This window comes from Urocampus carinirostris, chromosome 11, assembly GCF_059441175.1.
Source record: "Urocampus carinirostris isolate Australia breed hairy pipefish chromosome 11, RoL_Ucar_1.0, whole genome shotgun sequence".
NCBI lineage: Eukaryota > Metazoa > Chordata > Actinopteri > Syngnathiformes > Syngnathidae > Urocampus > Urocampus carinirostris.
In genome coordinates, this window is record NC_142359.1 from 40,681,621 (window position 1) to 40,708,702 (window position 27,082).

A 27,082-nucleotide genomic window follows, 5' to 3' on the forward strand; every position below is an offset into this window, starting at 1 on the left:
GCGCTGCTACCATGCTGTACCCCCGAATGAAGCGATGGTAAAAGTTGTCGAAACCCAAGAACTGTTGAAGCTTCTTCCGGTCATGGGGAACGGGCCAGGAGGTAACCGCTGACACCTTCGTGGGGTCCATCTGTAGCCTCCCCTCCACCACGATATATCCCAGAAAGGATACGGTCTGAGCATGGAAGTCACATTTCTCCGCCTTCACAAAGAGGGAGTTCTCAAGCAGTTGGCGAAGGACGAGTTGGACGTGCTGCGTGTGTTCTTCCTGGGACTTGGAAAAAATTAATACATCATCCAGATAAACGAAAACAAACCGGTTGAGCACATCAGGCAACACGTCATTGATGAGGGACTGGAAGACAGCGTTGTTTAGTCCAAAAGGCATGACCAGGTACTCATGGTGGCCTGTGGGCGTATTGAAAGCAGTATTCCACTCATCCCCCACCTGGACCAGGAGATAGGCGTTTCGGAGTGCTAACTTTGTGAAGACCGTGGCCCCTTGAGAAGCTCAAAAGCGGAGGAGAGCAATGGTAAGGGGTACCAATTATTCACTGTTATGTCGTTGAGCCCCCGGTAGTCGATGCATGGCCGTAAGAAGAACCTGGCGTCCGCCGGCGAGGAGGATGGTCGTATAATGCCGGCTGCCAGAGCATTGGAAATGTACTCCTCCATCGCTTGCCTCTCGGGTGCTGAGAGAGAATAGAGTCGACCCCTAGGGGGAGTAGAGCCAGGCAGGAGGTCAGTAGCACAGTCGTAGGGGCGATGTGGAGGTAATGGAGTAGCCTTGGCTTTGTTAAATACCTCCCGTAGGTGGTGGTAGCAGGCAGGAACCTTGGACAGATCAGGGGGAGGCTTAGAAGCAACGGGTCGGTCGCGGTGAGATGCGGCGTGCAGACAGGTTTTATGGCACTCGACGCCCCATTCCATCACGGTTCCAGAACGCCAATCGAAGTGGGGGTTGTGCCGTACCAGCCAAGGATGACCCAAAACAAGCGGCTGACCGGGGGATGGGAGCAGGTGGAACCGAATCCGCTCCTGGTGGTTGCCTGATAATTTCATCTCCACCGGTTCGGTAACTTGCGTGACTTTACCCAACAGGTGCCCGTCTAACGCTCGGGCAGTGATCGGGGACGAGAGAGGAACCTAGGGTATTCGTAATTTGCGTGCAAGGGCGATGTCCAAAATGTTCGCCTCTGCGCTGGAATCGATCAACGCAGGTAGGGACTGGGGAATACCGGAAATCACGAACCGAGCCGAGAGGACAGTGCTTGGAGTTCTGGAGGTTGGAATAATGCCTTCTAACGATCAAGATGAAATTCGATGTCCCTCGCCGCCACAGTATAGGTAAAGCCCCTCGGAAATCCTTCGCCGGCGTTCCTCCGCAGATAACGACGTGTGATCCACCTCCATGGCTTCGTGAGGATTCAAATTCATGGGTTGTGCAGTTGTAAAACCCCCTGGCTCTTTGGGCGAATTGGTGGTGAATCGTCTCGGCTAGCCCCGCTCCTGTCTTCGTGCCTGGACTCACCGGTCAATTCGAACCATCAGAGCAATAGCTTCGTCGAGGGTAGTCGGTGGGGCATTGAGACACCAACTTGTCTTTCAAATAGTCTGCCAGACTGTGGAGGTAAGCGTCGACCAGCGCCTCAGCTTTCTGGCTGGCCAGGGTCCGAAAATCAATGGAGTAGTCGGCGACTGTGGGTCTACCCTGGCGGAATTTTCAGGAGGGAACGGAATGCATCGGCCGCTGAAGATCCAGTGTCAAACACCTTTACAATCTCCTGGGCCAAGAGATCGAATGAAGTGCATGCCCCTGAACCACGCTCGAACTCGGCGGTTCCCCAGAGTCGAGCTCTTCCGGTCAGATGATTGATGGTAAACGCCACTTTCGCCGCTTCGGACGCGAAGTTACCAGTTTGAAACTTGAAAATTAGACAACAGTTCACCAGAAATGCACGAACTTGTGCCGGATCTCCACTAAACTTTTCAGGTGCGCCCACTCTGCCAATCTGATGACGTGAGAGGTAGGAAGCAGCATTACCAGCGTCGTCGATCGGGTGCTCGGGGACGGAATGTCAGAAGGCGAAGCTGATGACGTCAGTTGTCTTGACATCTGTTCTGTTAGTCTGAGAGTAAGGGTTGCTTGATTGCTTGGTCCGAGGACTGGAGAAGAGCGGGAATGAACACAGCGGGAGTGACACTTCGTGTCGGAAGAAAGGCAAGTCGTTTGACCAGGGATGGAGATCAGAGGCGATGTAAAGTTCATAATAGTGGTCGTAGGCAGGCGGCAGGAAAAACAGGCGTAGTCAGGTTCTGAAACGGGTCAAAAAACGGGAATAAGGCAGGAAACAGGTTTTAACAGGGACAAAGTCGGACGGGAACGCTCACTGAGTGAAAAACAACAGCTCGCAACGATCTGACAAAGTTTGAACTGAAGTCGGGGCTTAAGAAGGGTGTGGCCACCAATCAGCTTGTCCGGGCTGTTGGCACCAATCAAGCTGCCACAGGTGTTCCAAATAGGGTAATCATGACAAGCGTGTTGTGAGGGTCTGTTGGGAACGCCTGGCAGAATCTCCTGTCAGAAGAAATTTCAATTCGCACCTCCGGCAGAACTTTGCCCATGTTCCGTGGGAGGCGGGGGACATTGAGTCCGAGTGGACCATGTTCCGCGCCTCCATTGTCGAAGCGGCTGATCGGAGCGGTGGCCGTAAGGTAGTCAGTGCCTGCCGCGGCGGCAACACTCAGACCCGTTGGTGGTCACCGGCGGTGAGGGATGCCGTCAAGCTGAAGAAATCGGGCCTTCCTGGCCTGTGGGACTCTGGAAGCAGCTGGCAGGTATCGGCTGGCCAAGCGGAATGCGGCTTCAGGGGTTGCCTAGGCAAAAACTCGGGCATGGGAGGAGTTTGGCAAGGCCAAGGAAGCCGACTTCCGAACGGCTTCGAGGAAATTATGGTCCACCATCCGGCGTCTTAGGGGGGGAAGCGGTGTGCCATCGACACTGTGTATAGTGCCGACGGGGCGCTGCTGACCTCGACCCGGGACGTTGTGAATCGGGGGGCGGAGTACATCGAAGACCTCCTCAATCCCACCGACACGTCTTCCTCTGGGGAAGCAGAGCCGGAGGACTCTGAGTTGGGCTCTCGCATCTCTGGGGTTGAAGTCACCGAGGTGGTCAAAAAGCTCCTTAGTGGCAGGGCCCCAGGGGTCGATGAGATCCGCCCGGAGTTCATTATGGCTCTGGATGTTATACACAACAGATAAGATAAACAATTTGGACATAATTGTAGGCATAGAAAATAAAAAGACAGCTTTTACTGTGAGGTATGAATCATGAAAATATGTAGAAATGATCTTTTTTTCATATCCAATGACAACTCTTTTGAATTAAATTCCCTATGAACTAAGGTGTTTGGGTCCTACAGGGAAGTTTGGTGACGATCATGTAAGCTTAAGGGTCAGGTGTACTGTTCTTGTGTTTGCTTACTTTTCATCGTGTCACACATTAAAGACCCCTACTATATGTCATAAAATGGCATTAAGGTACTAATAAGTAGGTTGTCATTTATGTCTACACAAACATAGGGTATTATGCGTGCGTTGTACGTTAACCCTTACGGTATTTGACCGAACGGGTCATTTGATTTTATAATTAGTGGACGTACCTTGTAAAGATGAATCAGTGCTACATAGCGCCGAAGCAGTCTTCAATATCGCGCATTTCTCCTCCGTTTATTGGAGACACGGAAAAGGTGATGAGCTTCCAGGCAATCGGTAATAACACAGCTGTAGCGGGCATTTTTAACGTTGCACGGACTCTCCAACTGCCACACCACAGGTTGAGACTCAAGTTGTTCACATGTGACGTAGGCCAATACGTCACTGAGGTCTCGACCATTTTGTATTACGGCCATCTACTGGACTGGGGTGGAGCCTTGCAAGCCCGTCCAATTTCTTAGGGGGCAAATCTTCACTTTGCACTCCACTCATCGAGGGGATTTCCCTATGGAGGGACCTCACTGGAGGGTTCTCAGGGCCAAGTGAGAGGAATGGGATTGGGCCTATGTCTCTCGGCTGGCTTGGGGACGCCTCGGGATCCCGTCAGATGAGCTGGAGGAGGTGGCTGGGGATAGGGACGTCTGGGCTTCCATTTTAAGGCTGCTGCCCCCGCGACCCGACCTCGGATAAGAGGACGATAATGGATGGATGGATGGAAGAAAATAAGAAGCCCTATAAATAGAAAAAGTATTCACTAATTTCATTTACTGAAGAAAACCAAAATAACTATCATAGTTATTAAACACTAATTTCCTGTAGGTGTAGTGCAGGAGTGGCCAACCCGGTCCTCGAGAGCTGCATGTCCTGCATGTTTTATCTGCTCCAATACAGGTGATTCCAATCACATGCATCATTATCAAGCTCACACACAGCTTGGTAACAAGCTAATAATTTACATCCTCCTAGTTCAAGAGAAACTTCCAAAACATTGGTGTAGTGCAGGTAGAAGGTAACCAAGTGTTTTCATTGATTATTTTCTAAATAGATAAAGAAATCTCATGCACTCCTTAAAATGTATCTAAGGGCCCGGTCACACAGCCGTTTGCATCTGTATCGCGGGTAAAATTTTGCGTTTTTTTTTGCCCGTGGTTGCCCGCGATGGAAAATGCGCAATATTGGCCAACCCGCTGTTCATCGGTGGTATGCCCGCAAAACAGACGCCGGCGACTGTTCCGCTTCCTCATGGCGTCATTTCCGCGTCATTTTCTCGTGTGGACCACGGGTATAAAAACTGCCGAGCCGGCGTTATGCCGAGAAATGCATCCTTGCCGAGATTTGCATCCCCTCGCTACTACAACCACTTTTACCTCGTTTTAACTAACTTTTATATCACTTTTAGGGAATTTAATGGCGAACATATAACCAAAACTACTTCGTCTTGCATTTGTTGGGAATGTAATACAACTTAAACCATTCCGTCTTTGTATTTGTTGGGAATGTAATCGATCGGTAATGCACGGCGTATACAAATCACTTTTGAGCAGGTTACATATTTATTTTGCCTTTTTCTATTCAAATCGCTCGTATTGAAACTGTTATGCACTCTACCATAAAGCTTATTTCTGCATAATAAGCTTTACGGTAGAGTGCATAACAGTTCTCAAAAGTGATTTATATACGGTGTGCATTCCTGTTCCACCTTCCCAGCGAACAGATTGCTGTTTTTTTCCTCTCCCCCTGATCCCCCCGATACCTTTTATAAAGTGTTGTGTGAAAAATTACACATTTGGGTCCACTGTTTGTTCTGGTCATGACAGTACAGACTGACCAAGAAATGAACCCAGCAAACATTCGCATGAGCGCTGATCGGGAAGATACAAAGGCTCCCTCCGCCCTGCAGTATTTGCAATGGACTGAGGGGGAGGTCTGAGGGATGTCGGGTGACGTCTCCGCCCTTCTTCAGCATGTTCAACAGCTTCTTCAGCACCAAAAACAACTGGCTACGCTCACTGATCTCCTTACCTATCAGCTGCCGCCATCGGCCCCGCCCGCCGGGGATTCCCCACCAGTCGTCCCGCCGCTTTCCCTGCCCGTCTAGCTCATGGACTCAACTGCCATTGGTTTCGCTGAGCCTTGAGTCGGCTCTCCGGAGAAGTTCAGCGGCGATCCTGCTCAGAACTGGGCCTTCATTACCAACTGCAGACTGGTATTTGGTCTTCAGCCCAGGAACTTTGCCACCAAGGTGGCTAGGGTGGCGTACACTATCAATCATTTGTCCGGAAGGGCTCGGCTCTGGGGAAAGGCAGAGTTCGTGCGGGGTTCTTCGGCCTCATTCCATCTGCTCGCCCAGGAGATGATAAAGGTTTTCGACACTTGGTCATCATCAGCTGAGGCATCTAGAACCCTCATGAGCATCCGGCAGGGGCAGCGCACCATCGCCGACTACTCCATCGACTTCCATACCTTGGCCAGCCACAGCAACTGAAACTCAGAAAGCATTGGTTGACGCCTACCTCCACAGCCTGGACAATTACTTGAAGGATGAACTGGTGTCCCACGCCTCACCTGCCAATCTCGACTATGCAATTGCTCTGACGGCCCGCATCAATCGTTGGGTCCTGGTGCGACGCCGTGAGAGAGGTCGCCAGAGTCGTCCAGTTCCCTGTTCGTCCGTAGGGGTTGGCACCACCTCTCCATCACAGCCACCACCCGCGATCCAACAAGATCTTGTGTGAATATTGTGTAAATTATCTTCTTATCTTTTTAATTTTTTTTGTCCTTAAGTAACTGGAGTGCTACGTCCAATTTCGTTGTCACAATATGTTCAACCCATTTTGTAATAAAGGTATATTCTATTCTATTCTATTCTATTCTATTCTATTCTATTCTATTCTATTCTATTCTAGAAGCTATGGAGGTGGGTCGTGCATCCCTGTCGGTGGCAGAGCGCTGGCGATGTCTGTCTGAGGGCCTTTGTCTGTACTGTGGCGCGCAAGGACACCGGGTCTTATCTTGCCCATTAAAAAGGGAGAGCTCACCAGACGTTTGGACGAGTCCGACTGAGCTTAGCCCACCTCCAGACTTCCAAAACCAGAAGACCAGTACTCTAGGCCCACCTTCTTATTGCCGGTTCCACACAATCCCTGTCCGCCCTTGTTGACTCTGGCGCTGAGGCCATCATCTTGGACACGGTCTTAGCCCGGAGAATGGGGTTAAAGCTCTTCCCCCTTCCGACCCTGGTTCCTGCCTGACTAGTTCCAATCGACGACCACGTTTCGTTCTCCTGTCTCGGCTACCCGACTTGTTCCAATTCAAGACCAGTCCCCTGTCCGCTTCGCCACCTGTCACTGGCCGCGGGTGCTTCATGTTCCACCTGCCCATCGAGCACCAGATCGCTATTGTTTTGCTCTCTCCCTGATCCCTTAATAAATTGTTGTGTGAAACGTTACGCATTTGGGTCCACTGTTTGTTCCGGTCGTGACATGCGGCCTCTGTCATAATATTAATAATACGTGGCCCAGTAATGTTGACGGGAATATAGTATACTTTTTTATACACACGAAAAAGCACCTTTTGCCAGGTAATGGCCATCTTGCCTTTGGCATTTTATGAGATTTCAGCACACTCCATTTTCATAGTGGCGACTGTAAATTCAAGAAAGAAGGTTGACTGTAAGGACCGTCGCTTCCAGGACAAGAGGAAATTTGAATATTTTTTTCTCCAAATTCTATACAACTGCATCTGCCTAATTTGCCAAAAGACTGTGGCTGTTTTCAAAGAAAATAATATCAAGAGGCACTGTCAGACCATTCATGATTCCAAAAAGCTAACTTGAAACGAATGCTGTGAAATGGTGAAGCAACTGGAAGCTGTTTTAATGGCACAGCAACGCTTTTTCATGAGACCCTGTAAACCGCTATGAAGGTGTTCTAGGTGAATTTCTTAAAGACTGTTCAAAGAACGCCAGGCCCTCACACATTTTCAGTTTACCAAATGAGGCCCGCTTTCTTTGGACACCCCTGCTTTAAGAGATCAGTATGAGATTGTAAAAATTGGTAATTTACATTATTTTATGTCTGGCCCTTTAATAGTAGGCAAGGCCCAGTGCTGGGAATTGACGTCATTTCGCCGTTTTACACAGGTCTGGATCAATGAGCGCCTGAGTGCGCCTGCGCGCGCACGCCGCGCTTCCAGGAAGGGATTATTTGCGTGCGCGCCGCCGATACGCAAAAAAGGGAAACACACCAGGACGAGACAAAAGAAGTTTGTCTCTTCTTTCCGTGCAGAGTAAATGGAGCGTTGAGGCACAAGGAGGAAAAATCGACGGCAGTGTTTGCCGACGACAACTCGGCTACTCTGCTCGGAGAAACAAAGGAAAATAATCACTGTTTTTATTGGAGGAGGAGACAAGAAGTTGACGGGAGATCATGTCTGAATCCCCAACGGCTGCAACCAAGGTAACTAGCCACACGTTGGTGGTTGGTCTTGGGGTGCGTTTGTTTTGTTTTGCCCACTCATTTGTTCCACTCGCGCGCGTTAAAATCGTGACGGGTAGACTCAGTGTTTAGCACGACCACTTTAGTTTTGTCCCCGAAAACTAAAGGTAACAAAACGAAACCAATCCACGTGTTGCCGGAGTCGGAACTGTCTCTCCTGTGTCAATGTTCCACGCGCAGGGGCTCGCTTGTTATTGAAAGCAAACACACGTTAAAAGTAGAGCAGCTTCGTTTTTGGGGTTATTAACAATTAATTAAAGTACAGATATATTTGTATTGGTAGCTGTTTTACATTGATAAGCAAGCGTCAAGACTGTTCTTTCAATAAAAAAACACTTTGTTTGACCAGTTTCAATCTCTATTAACTGGGAGGCTGCTGGAGTTAAAGGTAATCCCATATTCATTAACATGGAAAATGTATGCAAAAACCACGTACCAATCTTTAAAAATGTAATCGTTATGTTCCAATTATTTTTCGCGATAACTCATTTTGAAGACTGCATTTCTTGTATTCGTCAACCTAAATTGTGACGTCACATGAGGAGCTCCAGCACCCTAGCAAGCCAGTTGCCAAAGTGTTTTACGTGTTGCAACGAACAAATGAACAAATAGCCTGAAGAGAAAAAAAGGATGATAAGTTAAAGCCAAAGGCTTATAAGAGACTTGTCCACCAAATAACTTTGGACGCTTCTTCTATCAATCATAGAAACTAATGATCACATCTTGCATCATTACTACAATCATTTCTCATCTCATTAGCTGCACCGCTTATCCTCAGTAGGGTCGCAGGGGTGCTGGAGCCCATCCCAGCAAGCAGTGGGCAGGGGACACCCTGAACTGGTTGCCAGCCAATCGCAGTGCACACAGGGACAGACAACTCGCTCGCTCATTCACACCTAGGGACAATTTGGACCGGCCAATTTCAAGTCAAGTCAATTTGTTTATATCACAACATTTTATGCAGTTTCTGAGTTTTTTTTTATCCAGAAACATTATTAATTTTGGCACAAGGTTATCAAAGATCATCTGGCTGGCTAGAGAAATTATATACAGTGAACCCTCTTTAGCACTTAGGTTACTCAGAAAATAACTTGTGATAGGCCACATTTATGAAGTAGAAACCTTTAAATCAACATAAAACATTAGAATAAAATAAAAGAGTGTACACTTAGTACTTATTATGTGTAACATCAGTGCATCTAATGAGATGGCATCATAAATAAATTTACACGAACTGTGTAGGAAAAAAATGTATTCCCCTTTTGTTGTAGTTATCCTTTCCCGTTACCATGTTTTGGATCTCGAACTAAGCTCAATAATTTGAGGGATGTATTGTAATGAGGAAGGTTCTAATCAGTAAAATATCAGTATGTGATGGGTAAGCTTGAATTACTTTGCAAAGCATTTTGGGAGGTCTTCAGTGAAAACCTGCTATATAAATGCAGACCATTTCCCATTGTCATCATTCTTCTTCCTACTTTCCAACAACAATATTTTGTGTAAAACCAGACGAATAGGCATGTTCTCATGAACATTTTGCAATAATAATTAAAAATATTTTATGCAAATACTCTAACATTGCCTAGGTCTTTTATCCACTTAATCATCAGTGTTTTAATCTGAACTGGGAGGCTTCCTTTAGTTTTAACAAAAACTTCACAAGTTACTGTCCAGGTAAAATCCAGAGTAATAGCACAAGGTAGTGAGAAGGAAAAAGCATCCTGTCTCGTGAGACTCCGTAAGTGATAAGTAGTTAAAGAGGTTATGAGTAAAATAAGCGAAATTGTTGTGGAGAATGCTTAGACTTTGTGTTGCAGGTGGAAGGAATAATTGTACAACAACCCGCGAGCAGCCCAAAAGGTGCTAACTGGCAAAAAAAAAAGAGGTTTAGCCATTAAGGCATTTCAATGTTCTCTAAAATCTTTTTTTTGCTGTTGCAATAAATAATAAGATCTAATAAGATAAGAATTCAAAAGATATCAATCTCTAATAAATAAAATAAAGTGGCAAATAAAAAGAATAAAATATATAAATAAAAGAAAAACAAAACTTTGACACCACGACTTTTGAATGTTTGTTGCATATCATTTTTAGTTGTTGCAGATGACCGCAGGGGAAAATTTCAAGAATAAAATAATTAATTTTAGTCCCAATGTGATCATTGAAAGTCATAATTAGTCACACTCAGATGTCATTGTCAATTTGTTGCCATGTTTCTCAACAAGTCTTAAAAAATAGTGATGACAGTGCTCTCTAGTGGCTTTTCTTCGAAATTGCATTTCTTCTTCCGTCGCATTTTAAAATGACCAATCGCTTCAAAACGCTGATTTAGCTGATTGTTTTCTTTAAGATGATTTAAGAAACTCATGCTGTCATGTGTGCTGCTTTAATAACCAATCTGCACTAATCTCATATCCTCGTATTGGAATCAAAATGGTGAAGAACAACACATGCCTTTTGTGAGTAAAGGCAAGTCATTAGGGAGCATGACGTCATTGCAGGGACTGGACTAACCGTCTGACAGCCTAGCACGGTCTTTTCTCTTAATTTTATGGCAAACGATGTGTGTGAAAGAGGAAATGGAAGCCTGAGCGATTGGTTTATGGCTTCCACAGGAAATTCCTGGTGCATTCAGTTGGTGCACGTTGGGGGGGGTCAGAAGGCTGAGGGAAGAAGGAACAACTGATCTTCATTTCCTCTTTTATTTTATTTTTTTAAAAAAGGGTTCTTGCTCTGCTCTGGCTCAGAAACAGAATGACACTCCGGATAAAGCTGACGTTTGGTCTTTTTCCACACAGAAAAGGAAATGTTTTCTCGCAGCTTACGGCTGAAATTTTGGAGCCCCGTGTTTTTCGTGATTATTATTATTTTTTAACCAATTTTTACATACCTATACCGAAGCCATATAGAACACTCACATTCATTCCACTTTTCTCTTGCCAACCTGACACCGAACATTAAGCCCACAGCACAACAAGGGGTGAGTTGCTGTGCCATGCAACCACTGATCAGCAGAGAGGCTTGACCGCATACAGTGGTTTACTCCCTCTGCATCCTTTATGTGTCAATATCAGTCCTTCTTAACTATTCTTCGCCATTCACATATATCCCTAGAACACACTCTTGCAGTCACTAAATGCAGTCACCTTACATCCAGACCTTCCTCTCATTCTATTTCCCACCATTTCTGCACTACATATTCTTTTATTCCAAAAGCCTTCAGCCATTATTTTATTATGTCCAAACCATCTCAGAACATTTTATTAACGTTCTCAGCCCACGCTTTCACCACACCAGTTATTCTCCTTACTTCCTCATTCCATGACCTGTCCACTCGTGTCCCTCTACATATACTATGCAAACATCTCATTTGAAAGGCATTTAACCTACTATGCTCATTTACCCTCAAACCCCACGACTCAGTCACACAGCATTGTTGGTACCACCACAGCGTCATACAATCCTCACTTTGCTCCCATTCCCAGAGCTCTACATTTAACCAATCTGTTCAGCACACCCATTGTCTTGCACCCTTAACTCAACCTCTTCCTCACATTTCTCACTTCGCTTGGATACCCTTTTCAAAATTATCCTCATCTTCAGAATTTACATTTCCCATGAGCAAATATTTGCCAATATTAATTGGTCACCGTGATAGGAGACCAGTTTCCGTATTTTAATGAACATAGGGCGCACCGTGTTAAAAAGTGCAGTCTCCATACCTGGTTCTATTTCTGTATTTTACACTACACGGGGCGCATCGCACAATAGGGTGTGGGGCCCCTTCTGCTTGCAGCCGCGTTACAACAACACAGACAACCATCAAAGTGTGCAAAAATGGAAGCAAAAATGAGTTCCGTCGTGGTTTATTTATGTATTGATTACAAAGTAAAACCCATGGATAAAACAAAACATTAGGAAAGAGCTTGTGAAAAACAGTTTGGCACTCACATTTTTTACCGGTCATCCATAACATAAATGTCAAAATCCTCGTCCTCTCTTTCTCACCTAAACAGCTTTGCTGAATCTCCATTAAAAAGTTCACTTTCTTCACTTTCAGGGTCACGTTCAGAGTCACTTTCCAAAAGCCGGAACACCAGCCCTGCCCAGGTGTTGACAATCAATTATTTTCATTATAATCTGCTGCAAGTTTTTGCGCCACCGTAGTCCTGATTCGGGTGGAACAATGACACAATTTCATGAAAAGAAAGACCCAAGACCATTTTAAAAAAGCAAATTTGCCACATATTTGTTGACTGGGGACACAGGCTGTGGCACTGTTATTTTTTTAAAAATGCTATCAAATTATCTAATGTCACAAACTAAACAAAAAAATGTAATTTGGTCCAAAGAGCGGGTTTGGTGGTTTTGCTGAATTTTGTCTTGAAATATATGGTATGGCCCACTCTCTCAAAAAAATTGTTATTAATTATAATAGAGACGGCAATATCCAAGGAGATGGGGCAGTCTTGGGACCAAAGAGGTTCGATTCTCTGCTCTTCTAAGTAAAATATGGGAGTTTCCTTGGGCAAGACAGTGAACATTTAATGCAGGGGTCTCCAACCTTTTTCAAGCGTCGGGATTCTTTTCGTCATTAATTAGCGCAAAGTGCACCCAGTTTGATATGTATTTCTAAAATAGAAACGTAGCTAGATGCTTTTCCAAATAGCAAAAAGAAGCATGAAAGTTAGCTAGAAAAGTAAACAAGTAAAAAACTAAAAGGAAGCTAGACATCTAGCTAAAAGAGTAAAAACCCAACTAAATAAACAGAAAGAAAGAAAAAAAAGCTTGCTAGCTATAAAAGAGGCCAAAGATATGTCAATACACATAAAATTGGAAAGCTTAAACTCGGGATTTAAGATATGATGACCATTTTAAAATAATACCCATCACATCAGTCTGAAACAAGCTACCCGAACTTATATAAACAGGATAGCTCACCTAAAAGCCCTGGGAACTTCTACTCAAGACACTATAACCAGCTCGGTTGCCTAGATGGTAGGGCGCCCGCTCTGAGACTGCGAGGTCGCTCGTTCAAGCTTTGGCCGAGTCATACCTAAGACTTACAACATTGGTACTCATTGCCTCCCTGCTTGGCGCTCAGCATTAAGGGTTGGAATTGGGGGTTTGGTCACCTAATGACTAAAAATGGCTGTGCCCTGTTTGGCTGCGGCTGCATTGGCTCGCTATAGTTTAACTCTACGGGTCAGGTGTATTGACATTTCGTTCAGTGTGCATTGTTACAAAGAATGACAATAAAAGTACATTTTATTCTATTCTATACCCCGCAAATATGGTGTGGTTACATTCACAACAGTCCAGTGAATCCATCCGTGTAAAATATTTACTCAAACACACGATTATGCCAACAGATTAAAAAAAGCATTCCTGATTTGTTTGATGATTATTGTTGTCTTTTTCGCTCCATTTTATTCTTTGACCTTTTGATTGACACCACTCTTGGCCAATTGAAACTTTTTTTCACGGTCCTTAGCCTGTGACAACCTATGAGTGCTTGTATTGAAAAAAAAAAAAAAACTTAATGACAAATTCAGCCTCAAGAATCTTTAGCTAATGGTAACCGATTCAAATGTGGGTAACACTTCGGTTGGCCAATGAAAATCCCAACGTAATTTTACGCAATTTTATAATCTGAATTAAAATCAAAGCCAAAAATAAATGTGTGCATATGCAACCCATGATCAATTTTTACGTGCAAGACTTGTAAAAAGAAAAGTCAAACATTTACAACTGTTTCATAATGTCTAAAAATTGCCCAAAGTAAAATACATAATGCAGAGGTTTTAGGGCTGGGATCTGGTCGTCTCCAAACGCCGAGACCTACCCTTAGAAAAATGTGTAAAATGTTTAGTTTTTCAGAGATCAAATTTGACAAGGTACTAAGTAGGGCTCCAAGTTATTGTTTCGTCTGTTTTCCAACTAAGATGCCTATGCTACACTCCTCTGCAGGCATTTGATTGGGAAAAAAGAAATTTAGGGGAAAATAAAAACCCTCTATTTCTGTGTGTTTCATTTGAGATGACTCGATGTTAATCACTTGCAGTGATTATTTCAGTTTGGGATAAAACTTCATAGTCTTACCTTTCAAACGAGACCAAAACCGTCCATATTCTCTAAATAGTTTAAGAACAGCATTCAATTTACTTTGGGTACGTCTTGGATTGGGATTTTAGGCGAATTTTACAGGAACCATAAATGGTTACGGATTGTTAACTTGCACATTTTAAGTGGAGAACCCCTTGAGTTGGAATAAAAAATGTTAACCCAAGGTGTATTTTGGCCTGATTTTGAGTGTCTGAGTTGAAGACCATTGGCGAGTTTGGCCCGTTTTGTGAGCCTGGCTTTTGTGATTCTATTCATAACAGGAGAGACACTCCTTCAGTCCTTCCGCCAACCCGCTGCCAAACTCTACTTCCTCCCCAGTCCACGGCCCCGCCCCCAACATCAGGCCAGCCAGCCGATTGGAGGACAAGCCTTCCAGGCTGCCAGCTCACCTGCGTGAGTCTTTCAGAATGCTTTAAAAAGTGTTCAGATGATAAAACGCGAATTTAATTATTTTGTGACCACTAATTGTGCAAGTTCCCCCTCTTGAAAATATTAGTGGGTCCTGCAATTGTCAGCATAGGTAAGCCTCAACCATTAGACAGAATGTGGGAGGAAAAAAAAGAAAATCACTGTTTGATTTTTTTAAAAATGTATTTGCAAATTATGGTGGAAAATAAGTATTTGGTCACACCAAAAGTTCATCTCAATAATTTCTCATGTAAAGTTAGTTGGCAATAACGGAGGCCAAACTTTTTCTTTAACTCTTCACAAGCTTTTCACCCACTATTGCAGGTATTTCGACCCACTTCTACATGCAGATCTCCTCTAAATCAGTGATGTTTGGGGGCTGTTGTTGGGCAACGTGGACTTTCAACTCCCTCCACAGTTTTCTTATGGGGTCGAGATCTCCACTCCAGGACCATGAAATTCTCCTCACGAAGCCACTCCTTTGTTTCCCTGGCAGGGTCTTTGGGATCATTGTCCTGCTCAAAGACCCAGCAACATCTCATCTTCAATATTTTTGATAGGAGATTTTCACTCAATCTCTTGATACATGGCCCGATTAATTGTTTCCTTTACACAGCTCAGGCGTCCTGGTCCCTTTGCAAAAAAGCAGCCCCCAAACTTGAGGTTTCCACCCCCATGCTTCACCGTGGGTACGGTATTCCTTCTCCTCCAAACACGAGAACCTGTGTTTCTACCAAAAAGTTTTGGTTTCATTCAACCATAACACATTCTCTCAATCCTCTTGCGGATATATTTTCCATTCACAATATCTGTGTATTAATTGTTATGGCAACATGTGTTGCAGCCTGGTCATCCTGGAAGGGGGATTACCTCATGTTCAGTCTCTTCTCAAGGTTTCTTCATTGACCTCTGTTGAGGTTTTGAGTTTTTCCCTGCCACTATTATTTTATTTGCAGCCTTTTGAGACTCCTTGTGATCTCATCTCATTAACTGTACCACTTATCCTTATTAGAGTCGCGGGGACTCTTTGTGATATAGCTATACAAATAATCATAATGTGGATCATCCTAATGCTTTCTAGCGAACCGCAGACGGGCTTGGTCGTGTGCTGGCTTCAGCAGGGGGACATGTCTGGCAGTGCAGGATTTGAGTCCCTGGAAAAGTACTGTGTTACTGATAGTTGCCTATGTTTCTGCGATTCCAGCTCTCTTAGGTCAATCACTAGGTGGCCCTACGTGGTTTGGGGATTTTGAATCACTTTTATTGTTATTATTTTGATGCCACGGGGTGAGATCTTGAATGGAGCCCCAGATCGAGGGAGATTATCACTGGTCCTGTATATCTTGTTTTCTAATAATTGCTCCCACAGTTGATTTATTTACATCATGCGTTTTGCCTATTACAGATTAAGTTTTCTCATTCTGGTGCAGGTCTACAATTTTGTTTCTGGTGTTCTTCGACAGAACTTTAGTCTTGGCCACTTCTTTTAGTATGTGGCCATTGTAAGTTTGGTGTGTGACTGATTGACGTTTGTGAAAGGTGTCTTTCATACTGATATATGGTTAAAACAATTGCCACCAATACAGTTAACGAGTGGAACCCCTTTAGACTCATTTGACAGACAGAAATTTTGTGGGTGACCAAATACTTATTTTACACTATAATTTGAAAATACATTCTTTAAAAATCAAACAATGTGATTTTCTGTTTGTTCTCTACATTATGTCCCCTATGGTTTGGGTTTACCTATGTTGACAATTACAGGCCTCTCTAATCTTTTCAAGTGGGATAAATTGAACAATTGGTGGTTAACTTAATACTTATTTGCCCCACTATACACAAACGGCATCTGGTTGTTTAATAACCTTTACATTATTTTATTACTATAATCAAGTGTTTCTCAACTGGTGGGTAGGGACCTTAAAGTGTGTCGTGGACCCCTTTTCAGTGGGTCGCAGGACTTTGCCAAAAATTTTTCAATATAACGCGAAGAAGAAAAAGAGAGGGTTAATTACACAGTAGATGGTGATAATACCCTGCTCAATATCTTCTTGCAGTTCAATCGGCGCATCTCAATTTTGTTTGAGAGTGACCACATCTCATTTTATTGTGATTTTGTTTTTGTTTTCCTGATAAATTAGCGATTAGGATGAAGAAAAAGTGAAAACCTGCGACAACAAAAATCAAGTTGAAATGATTGCAAAAATATTTTTCAATTTTCTTTCTTTAAAGAGCTGCTTGAAGGTTCAATAAATGGTTTAAAAAAGTTATATTTCTAGGTCTTTAACCAGTATATATTTTTTATTATGTTCACATTATAGTAATTATCGTTGTTTAGGTACATTTTTAAAAAATATTTTGGGTACCAACTTCTTTTAGTATGTGGCCTTTTTTAAAGAAGTTTCAGGGGGTCACTTATGTGCAATGTAGGCTGATATGTGAGTACTATCTCTGCTTTAAACTGCACAATAATTTCAGCCGTTAAATTGAATAACTTGATATTTTTACTTGATTTGGGTCACAGCTTATAATTAGGCTGGGATGTTGGGCCCTCAAGTCAGACCAGTTGATAGCCACTGTTTTAATTCCTCGTTTATCACGGTTAATGGGGACCAGACCCCATTGCGTAAAAAAACTTTTCTTAAATCAAATCTCCACCAAATATAAAACATTCCGAAGATTTCCAACATAGGAAATCAAGTTTTATGATTCTAGCACGTATGGTTGGAAAGTTATTGTCATTATTAGATGGTTGCTTTTTTGGCATCCTTGGGCTGACAGACTTATAGTCGCCCTTTTAGACTGCCAGTCACACTTTTTTAAAAATTTTGACCTATTTCAGCGCCTCTTGGTGGCAAAAGAAAAACCTATTTTGAAAAATCAAAACAATATCCATTTAAATAAGCATATATGAAATAACTATGCGTTTTTTATTTTTTTATAAATAGTTGTCGGTGGATAAATTAGCAATTATTTAACATGAGATAATCCTTCACCCCGAGGGAGCTGACGTTGGCTGCTATCTTTCTGAAAGGGTACCCTCGAAACCTGTATTTTTTTTTCTTTCTTTTTTTCCCTTTTGCACATCATTTTTTTTACCAATACCAGAAAACAATTTAGTAGCTAGAGGAAAAAAAGTTTCTACTGTAAGGTCATTTTTGCTCATTTGAAGTATTATTTTTGTTCTGACTTCTTTATTTTCTTTTTTCACCAGTTGTGATTCATTTTTACGCACCATTGTTATGTACATGTGTGCACCATCATTGATTTGCTTCTGAAAAGAAAAACCAAACATTTACAACTCTTTCAAAATGTCTAAAAAATGTACTAATCTAAAGTACAAATTTGCAAACGTTTTAGTGTAGTAAAGTGGTCGTCTCCAAATGGCCACTTTTGTAAACTCAGAAACCTTCCATTCGAAAAATGTGTAAAATACAATGTTTAGTTTTTCAGATAGTGGTCAAATTGTAGAAAGTACCAAGTAAGGCCTCAAGCTATTCCCCTGTTTTCCAGCTGAGATGCCCATGCTTCACTCACCTGCAGGCATTTTATTGCAAAATGAAATTCAGGCAAGAATAAAAACCTTCTATTTCTGTGTGTTCCAACTCAGATGACTCAATGTTAGTATTACTTGCCATGATTACTTCAGTTTGGGATAAAACTTCAGAGTCTTACCTTTCAAAAGAGAACAAAACCGTCCATAGTCTCTAAACTGTTCAAGAACAGCATTCAGTCTATAATGTGTATGTCTTGGACTGCGATTTTAGGCAAATTTTACAGGACAAGGGATTAACACGGCAAGAGACTGCAGAATAAAATGACTTGTATTATATTATTTTATTTTTATTTTTTTTAATGAAAATTTGAGTTGTCAATTCATTTCTCGGGCCGTTAGATAACATTTACAGGAAACTCTTCATGCTTTGTTAAAGAAAAAGGAAGTGGCGGCTTTTTGCTACCTTTTCCTGTAAAGTGAAGGCGACCGGGTCACTTCCACTTTTGCGGACGGAACTTTTGAGCGGCTATTCATTACGCCGACCCAGCAGGAAATGAGACGTCCACCCTGTTCAAACAGAGAAGAGAGACCAGAGAAGGGGGGGCGGAAGGGTGCTTGAAAAAAAAAAAGGAAGGAAAATAAGAATGTGGGAGGAAATTGCACTGTGGGCAGAAATCCGTCCTTCTCCATTTCCTGGGGAGGAAGTGCATCACATGCGGAGGGAGAAGCGGTAGCGGAGACCGGGTACAGTTGTAATACATTTTGCTTCCTCCCTCCCCATTTTATGATCTTTTGTGCTTGTCATCTTAAACTCATATTAATGGTACCTTAATCTGTTTTATACAAGTAGGCGTTAATGGTTGCTCCAAAAGTATGTGACAGTCTCTCAGAGAGATGCAGTGTTACACTGGTAGTGAGTAGACAGTTGTAACAGTGTGATTTATTATTACAAATAAGCTTTAAATACGCTAATACATTTCCTTTTTTCATGGAAAGCATTGCTAATAAGCCTGGCAAGGAATTGGGGCAAATGTACAGCCCCTAACAAAAAGTATGGAATCACCAGTCTTGGGCAAGCCCTCACTCAGACTTTTTTTTCTGTAGAAAAAAAACTAAGATCACAAACATGAAACAATCGTAAGAAAAAAGTAAGATCTATCTCTCTCTTTCTCTTTCTCTCTCTCTCTCTCTCTCTCTCTCTCACACCAACTCGACTATAAACAAATGTGTTGATGCAGGAAGTGCGGCTCTCCAGGACCGGGTTAGCCACCCCTGCCATATAGCGATACCCTTTCTAAACAAAGTCAGTTAAAAAAATATTTTTCCTTTATATTGCATTTATTCCATGCCTATTTACCATTCCTTTAATTTCAGGCCTCTTAAAGGCTGTAGGTATTTAAAAGCTTAAAATTTAAATGGTCTCAATTTTCAAAATAAATTCATATTAAAACATTATATATAAATTGTAATTTTTTTAACTGTTTGCCAGGTTGAACACTAGGAGTGGGGAATGGCAGAGCATACTGTAATGTTTGGTTGACTTATTATCGTAAAACGCCTTTATAACTAGAGGCAACATTTTCCCGTTGAAGGTACTTTGTAATTTGAAACTTTTTTTATGTAGAGATATTTGTAAGAAGAGGTAGCACTGTATATGGAAGTAAAAGCTTCCAGATTTAAGGCTGACTCAATGTCCATTGGCATCACCACAGCATGCTGCCTTTGCAAGCATGCATACTTGATGCACAGAAGTGAGTGGTTGAACGTATACAGTGCGTAAGTAATGAGTTATTACACGATACTACATAATAAGGCGCTAAATGTCCTTTTCGTGGTACTTTTCGGTGCCATTTTTTGTTTGTGTTTTTCTCGGGGGGAAAATTTCCTGCCCCTGGAAGCGGGCCTTGTCCTCAGGAATTTCCTGAGCGGGCAGACAGCGCTTCCTGAATAAGTGTGTGTGTGTGTGTGTGTGTGTGTGTGTGTGTGTGTGCGTATGCACGTTTTAACTGGGCTGCTTGTCTCCCCTACTTAGAAAGGGAAACTGTTCTCGCATGCGAGAGAGCGAACTGAATGCAACACTCCTCTCTTCCTGCTCTCCACACACACTCTGCATGAGAGGGGAGGGCATAAGGAGTGGTGGCTGGGGTTACTGACAACAACCTAATTCAGGGGTGTCCAATCTGTTCAGAACGCGGGCCAGATATGGTAAGCTCAAAATGTGTGAAAGCCGTCTACTCAGCCTGGTATTCTTCGAACAGTCTTCAATAAATTTACCATCTGTGAAAAGTTTGCAGTGCTTGGCAATCGGCGTCGGCTCCTAGTAGTTTGCCTTTGTCGCGTTTTCATATGATTCGCAGGGTCTCGTGTAAAAGTGCTCCTATGCCTTTTAAAGAGCTTCTAGTTGCTTCACCTTTTCACAGCGTTTATTTTCAGTTGGCTTGTCGTAGTCAGCATGTTTCGTCTAGCAGTGCCTTTTGATATTATATTCTATGAAAACGGCCAGTCTCTTGGCAAATCAAGCGTACACAGTTGTTCTGTTCTTTTGGTGAAACAATATTCCATATTTTCACTTCAGATTCAGATTCAGATCTACTTTATTGTCATTCTAGTACACGTGTATACAGAACGAAATGTCGATACATCTGACACGCACAGTTTCCTTGAATGTACAGATATAAGTAAAAGTTGTATTGTATTATGGCTACGTATAGTATTTTACCATAGTGCCGATAGTGCAAGAGGAGTAGCTAACCGGATGTGCAAAATGGGCAGTCAGGTTAACAAGGTCCTTGTCCTGGAAGTCTCAGCCGTCACAGTTAACTCCCTTTTTTAATTACATTCGCAATGTTGGAAAAGGGGTGGGCTAAAATTCTCACAGAAAGTTAAGGGCAAGGTGGCCATCATCGGGTCAAATGGTAACATTCTTATTCTATACTGCAATCAACATTACTGTGGCGGGCCACATATTATTAATTTTATGACTGAGGCTGCGGGCCAGGAAAAATTTGACAGCCATAACTGGCCCCTGGACCGTACTTTGGGCCTGTCCTAATGAACGCCCTCACTCGACAACTTACACATCCTGATCTTTGCAAAATTAAATTTACACAGCCAGTCTAAATGTATTTATCATAACAATATTCAAGCAGAATAAAGATTGTTTTTGGCTGCCTAGAGTGGAATTTGTCTGCCAGATGGTGTTAGAAACCCCATAGAAGTAGCCCACAAATGTTTATCAATTGTGTAGTATTTATTGGAGGTGCCTTGACTCGAAACTCTGCTGAAGACATTCGCTAAAGCCTAAAGTACAAATGCGTCAAGTTTCCTGAAAATTGGTTCAGCCGTTTTGCAGCCTATTTGTCTTATACAAGCACACAAATTGGGATTTATATAGTCGTTTGGACACGTATGTATATGTTTTCGTCTAGCAGTGCCTTTTGATATTATATTCTATGAAAACGGCCAGATATATGTATATATATATATATATATATATATATATATATACACAGTGGGACCTCGGTTATCGCGGTTAACGGGGACCAAAACTACCCGCGAAAAGTGAAAATCTGAAGTAGCGACGCCCCTTCAAAAATGCTTAAAAATATATATATATATATATATATATATATTTTTTTTTTTTTAAATTATTTTATTCTATTATTATTTTTTTAGACCTGCGAACGTGGAACCACGAAGTAGCGACGCCCCTTCAAAAATGCTTACAAAAAAATATATATTTTTTAAAATTATTATTTTATTTTATTATTATTTTTTTTTAGACCTGCGAAGCTCTGAAACCGCGAACATGGAACCACGAAGTAGCGACACCCCTTCAAAATGAAATATTTATCCATTTTAAAGTGTATTTATTGTAAAATATTTCTCTACTTTATTTAAAAGTATATTAAAATATATTTTTGTGTGTCTTTATTTAAATTATTTTAAAATGTCATGTTTAAAATATCTTTATTTGAAATATTTTCAAATGTAAATTCATCTATTTCATTATAATTATCTATTATAAAACACATTTATTTTAAATTAATTATCCATCCATTTTGTTTAAATTGTATATTTTTTCTTTTTACTGTAGAATTGGTGACTCTTTTCTAAATGATAGTATCATCCTTTACGGAATCTGCTATAGAGATCTATCTTATGAAAAAAAAAAAAGTTACGTCCTGTTTCAGGTCTAAATTATTCTTAATATAATATCCCACCACCACCACTCTTGGTTATATTGTATTCTTAAAATGTTTTGGGGGTCAAATATATCAATGAAAACAAGTTTAAGTGATCAAATTCTTGATTAATTGGCAAAATAATCAAACATGATTTGGTTCCATAGGTTTTATCAATTAGCATCTATTCAATTATAAACAGCAAATGTTTTTTTTATTCATAAAAAAATAAAATAAAAATTCTCAGAATCAGGTTGTCGAGTCTATGGCGCTGGTTTCCTTCATCTTTCACTGGGCTTTCGGATATTTTTTTCCGCTGATTTCCACCCACTTTTGCTTAGAAGTGAAAGCCAAACATTTACCGAAAGTTTGGCCTTTGGAGCAAAGTCCCGACTTGGCTGATAGAGCCGTGTTTGTTTTCATTTTGAGTGCAAGTTTGTTTTTATGACACGTCCTATTTTCAAAAGAAATCCATAGATCTTTTATTAGTGACTCTGATTATTTTTTTCCATGCAAGGACATATATATATATATATATATATATACAGTGTGCGTATATTGAATACATTTTATGTGAATATTTTAGCTTCATTTACCATCAAACCTTTATCTCTCTGTAAAAGCAGCTTTAAGTAAGCCAGGCATGTCCAAAGTGCAGCCCGAGAGCATTATACGGTGCATGATAGAATTTTAACTGGACCGCAACCTCCGTCATAAAATTATTATGTGCCCCGCCAGTAATGCTAACCGCAGTAAAAAATAAATGTATACATCAAAAAAAAGAAATCACCGCTTGACTAGATGATTGCCACAGCCCTTTACCCACATTGGCTTTCTGTGAGAATTTTAGCCCACCCCATTTCTGACATGGCAACTGTAAATAAAAAAGGAAAAGTTGACTGTGAGGGCTGCTGCTCAAGGTTTCTTAATTTCCTCTTGCTGAAGTTTTCCCTTGCCTTCATGTGGGTTTTGGATCGTGGGATGGTGTAATAATAGTCTCTAGTCTGTTCAGCCCTTTAAGACTTCTTGTGACTTGATTTGACTTGGGCTGTTTTCAAAGAATATGATATCAAGAGGTAATGGCAGACAAAACATGCTGATCACAAAGAACTAAATCTAAACAAACGCTGTGAAAAATGTAAATCAACCAGAAGCTGTATTAACAGCACAGCAGCGATTTTCACGAGATTTAGAGAGTCAAACAAACATGCTAAAAAGGCGAGCTTCCAGGTCGCGACGCTTATCGCCAGGCACTGCAAACGTTTCACGGAGGGTGAATTTATTTAAGACTGTTCAAAGAATGCCAGGCTGAATAGTCGGCCCTCACACATTTTCCCCTTACTCATATAAAAAGTGGCCTGCAATATGAAAAGTTTGGGCATCCATGATATAGGCTTTCACTTTATGCTTAAGTGTTAAAACTTTGTCTTAGTTAAAATGGTAATAGAGTGTTAAAGCAACTTGAACTCTTGGCTAAAGCAGCGTTAAAAGTTTTGACTCCGAGTTGAATCAGCATTGGGGGTCACTATCTTTAAGTGTATTAACATTAAAGCATTGAAAGTAGTGTTGCAGCCACAAACTTCAGCTTAGGCAGCATAAAAGCTTTAAAACAACTGTTAAAGCAGCATGGAAGCTATAAACATCCATCTTAAGCAGCATTAAAGCTTTAATTCAGTGGTATAGCAGAACTGTGGTCACTATTTTTTAGCTTAAGAAGCATTAATGCTTTAACTCAACTGTTAAAGCAACATTGAAACCACAAACATCCATCATAGGGAGCATTAAAGCTTTAATTCAGAATTAAGGCAGAATTGGGGCCACTACTTTCAGTTTAAGCAGCATGAATGCTTTAACTCAGTGTTGAAACCACACACCTGAAGCTTAAGCAGGGTCAAAGTTTTAACTTTAGGCTGAATTGGGTCCAGAACATTAAACCTGTTCCTGTAAAATTTGCCTAAAATCCCATCCAAGACATGCCCAAAGAATGCTGTTCTTGAAGTGTTTGGAGAATATAGACTGTTTTGGTCTCTTTTGAAAGGTAACAGGCTGAGGTTTTGTCCCCTACTGAAATAATCACCGCAAGTGCTACTAACCATGAGTAATCTGAGTTGGAAATCACAAAAATGAGTTTTAATTCTCGACTGAATACTCAACTTTTTTGTTTGCATTCAAACACCTACAAAAGAGTTTAGCATGAACATCTTAGCTGGAAAACAGAGAAGACGATATCTTGAAGCCTTACCTAGTTACCTGTCAAATTTGATCTCAATCCGAAAAACTAAACATTGTATTTCATACATTTTTCTAATGGTAGGTCTAGGCATTTTCAAAAGTGGCTATTTTGAGATGACCAGTTTACAGCCCCTAAAAACTTTGTGTTTGTGTGGCACGACGTATTTCAGTGACTGGTGACATTGTACAGACACGTATTTGTTTATCAAAAGTCTGGTGGCCCACCAGCGGGCTGGAGGATAGTTAAGGGGTTAAAGTATCGTATATTAACTCTTTCTGTGTACTTTCTTTCTCTGTAAATATCTCATGTTTCAATGTGGGCACATGCTGTTTATGCTATTGTGCGGTTTATGTAGGTACAAAATAAAATGTTTTTTACTTTAAAAATGTGCTGGGTGCGCCTTATAGTCCAAATTGTACGGTACATTTAATTTTGATGTGCCTTTCAGAACACCCAAAGTTGCTGTACACAGAATAACAGACAGCCATGTCAGCAATAAAAAAAAAAAAGAATAAATAGATAGATTCGGAAAAAAAGAACAAAAAATGGAAAAAATGAAACAAAAGGAAAAAAACAATAACAAAAGGAAAAAGAGAGATGAAGAAAAAAAGAAGAAACTTTACATTTTGATAACAACACATTGACACTACAGTAATTTAGATAGCACTTGTCAAATGGGGGGGCTCACACTAGAGAGAGATGGGCACCACTAGGCTGTACTTGACCAATACACACCACTGGCAATGTTGCCTCTACGACCCTAGTGGTTATGGGCTCCAACCAACCAACGAGTAACTAAAAATAATTACCTCTTTAAAGTAACGTGTGAAACACTGTCTGTTATTAATATCAGTGAAGACATTCATTTATTTATTCATTCATAATCTGCACCGCTGCCCATTTTGCACATCTGGTTAGCTACTCCTCTTGCACTATCGGCACTATGGTATGGTAAAATACTATACGTAGCCATAATACAATACAACTTTTACTTATATCTGTACATTCGAGGAAACTGTGCGGGTCAGATGTATCGACATTTCGTTCTGTATACACGTGTACTAGAATGACAATAAAGTAGATCTGAATCTGAATCTGAATCTTATCCTCAGTAGGGTCACGGGGGGGGCTGGAGCCCATCCCAGCTATCTTTGGGCAGTGGGCAGGGGACACCCTGAACTGGTTGCCAGCCAGTCACAGGGTACATAGACAGACAACTCACTCACTCATTCACACCTAGGGACAATTTGGACCGGCCAATTAACCTGACAGTTTTTGGAATGTGGGAGGACGCAAGTACGTGGAGAACATGCAAACTCCACACAGGAGGTTCACATAGGAAACATATCTAAAATATTTCTAAATCTACAAAAAATATGGAATACTAAACTATTTTAACCCTTCATTGACCAAGTATCCTACACACCGCTTGCAGTTTTTTGTTATTTGTTATAAGAGTCAGAACTTTTATGAGAGTGTTGAATGACTACTTTTGCCACTTTTTTCAGAACAAACCAAACTTGCATTTTTTTAACACATAGTTATGGTCAATATTGAAATAACTGTTTAAAATGAAAAATTAGATAAAACAGACTTGGGATTTTCAGGGTTATAATGAAATGGAGACTGGAACTGAACGTGAACACATTGTACGATAACAAAAACTGGAAATATAAACTGTTATACATATATATAAAAAGGTTTTTGAGTCTTGCTCACTCAGTGTCCTAATATTTCACTGGATCTCTGGCTCTGACTCTGACCCTGAATTTTCTCCAGTACATTGGGAGAATAGTGTTCAGCAGTATCATTCCTAAAATATAGGCATGTCTTGAAGGAGGGTAATTAATTGAAAGGTAGGTACACTGAAATAATAACAATAATAATAATGCACAATAAATTACAAAAATATAGTTGGATAAAAACTAAAAAAGTAGAGTAGAATAATAACATATACATGACCCACCAATTCACTCCCTTTGACAATCAAAACTAATAAATTATTGTTCAAAGGATTTCATTATTTTTGTTATTTTTCTAATTCTGGACAGATAACAAAAAATGTTTTACTTACCCTGGTTGAGATCAATCTGCTCCAGACAAACGTGTTCCTTCACCCAACCCTCCACTACCAATGCTGGAAAGATTATCCATTGAGGGAAGTTTCTGCCAAGCTGTGCCATACTACTTTGATATAATATTATTGAAATTAAGGTTTTTATCCAAAGCCCGCCTTCTTTTCTTTCAGAGTAGTTATTGAATTGTTTTTTTTTCGCCCCACTATCAAGGAGCTACAATAATTTAAATAGCACTTGTCAAATGGGGCGACTTGTGCCCCCAAGGTAAGTAAAAGGTTGACACTTTTGTGCTCAACGAATTAACAGTCAACAACACAGAATTCTAAAACAAGGCATATTGATAAATCTTAAGAGAAAAAAGTCGTCTCAGAGGGAATTGGCTGTTGATTTGTGGTGAGCCGAGTCAGGTGCTGTCAAAACTCAGTCGTCATTCGCCCTTTCTTTCGCCAAACTAGTAAATACTTTATTCGTAATCGCTATCTAACTATATGGTATTCACTATTTTGAAGGGTGACATGATCCAAAAATCCAAAAGTAAACCACTTGGAGATTAGAGAACCACG

The 27,082-nt window shown here is 41.3% G+C and overlaps 1 protein-coding gene across 2 annotated transcripts in view; it reads left to right on the plus strand.

The window, feature by feature from the left end:
• The first annotated feature begins 7,656 nt into the window (after positions 1 to 7,656).
• Positions 7,657 to 27,082, plus strand: part of etv6 (ETS variant transcription factor 6) — a 65,546-nt gene continuing 46,120 nt past the window's right edge. The window contains exons 1-2 of one of the 2 annotated variants that reach the window (XM_088348017.1): positions 7,657 to 7,955; positions 14,381 to 14,513. In XM_088348017.1, coding sequence (XP_088204143.1) covers positions 7,926 to 7,955; positions 14,381 to 14,513 — 163 coding nt within the window. In that variant the 5' untranslated portion in view covers positions 7,657 to 7,925. The remainder of the gene's footprint in view (positions 7,956 to 14,380; positions 14,514 to 27,082) is intronic. The other variant, XM_088348018.1, reaches the window with a different exon arrangement.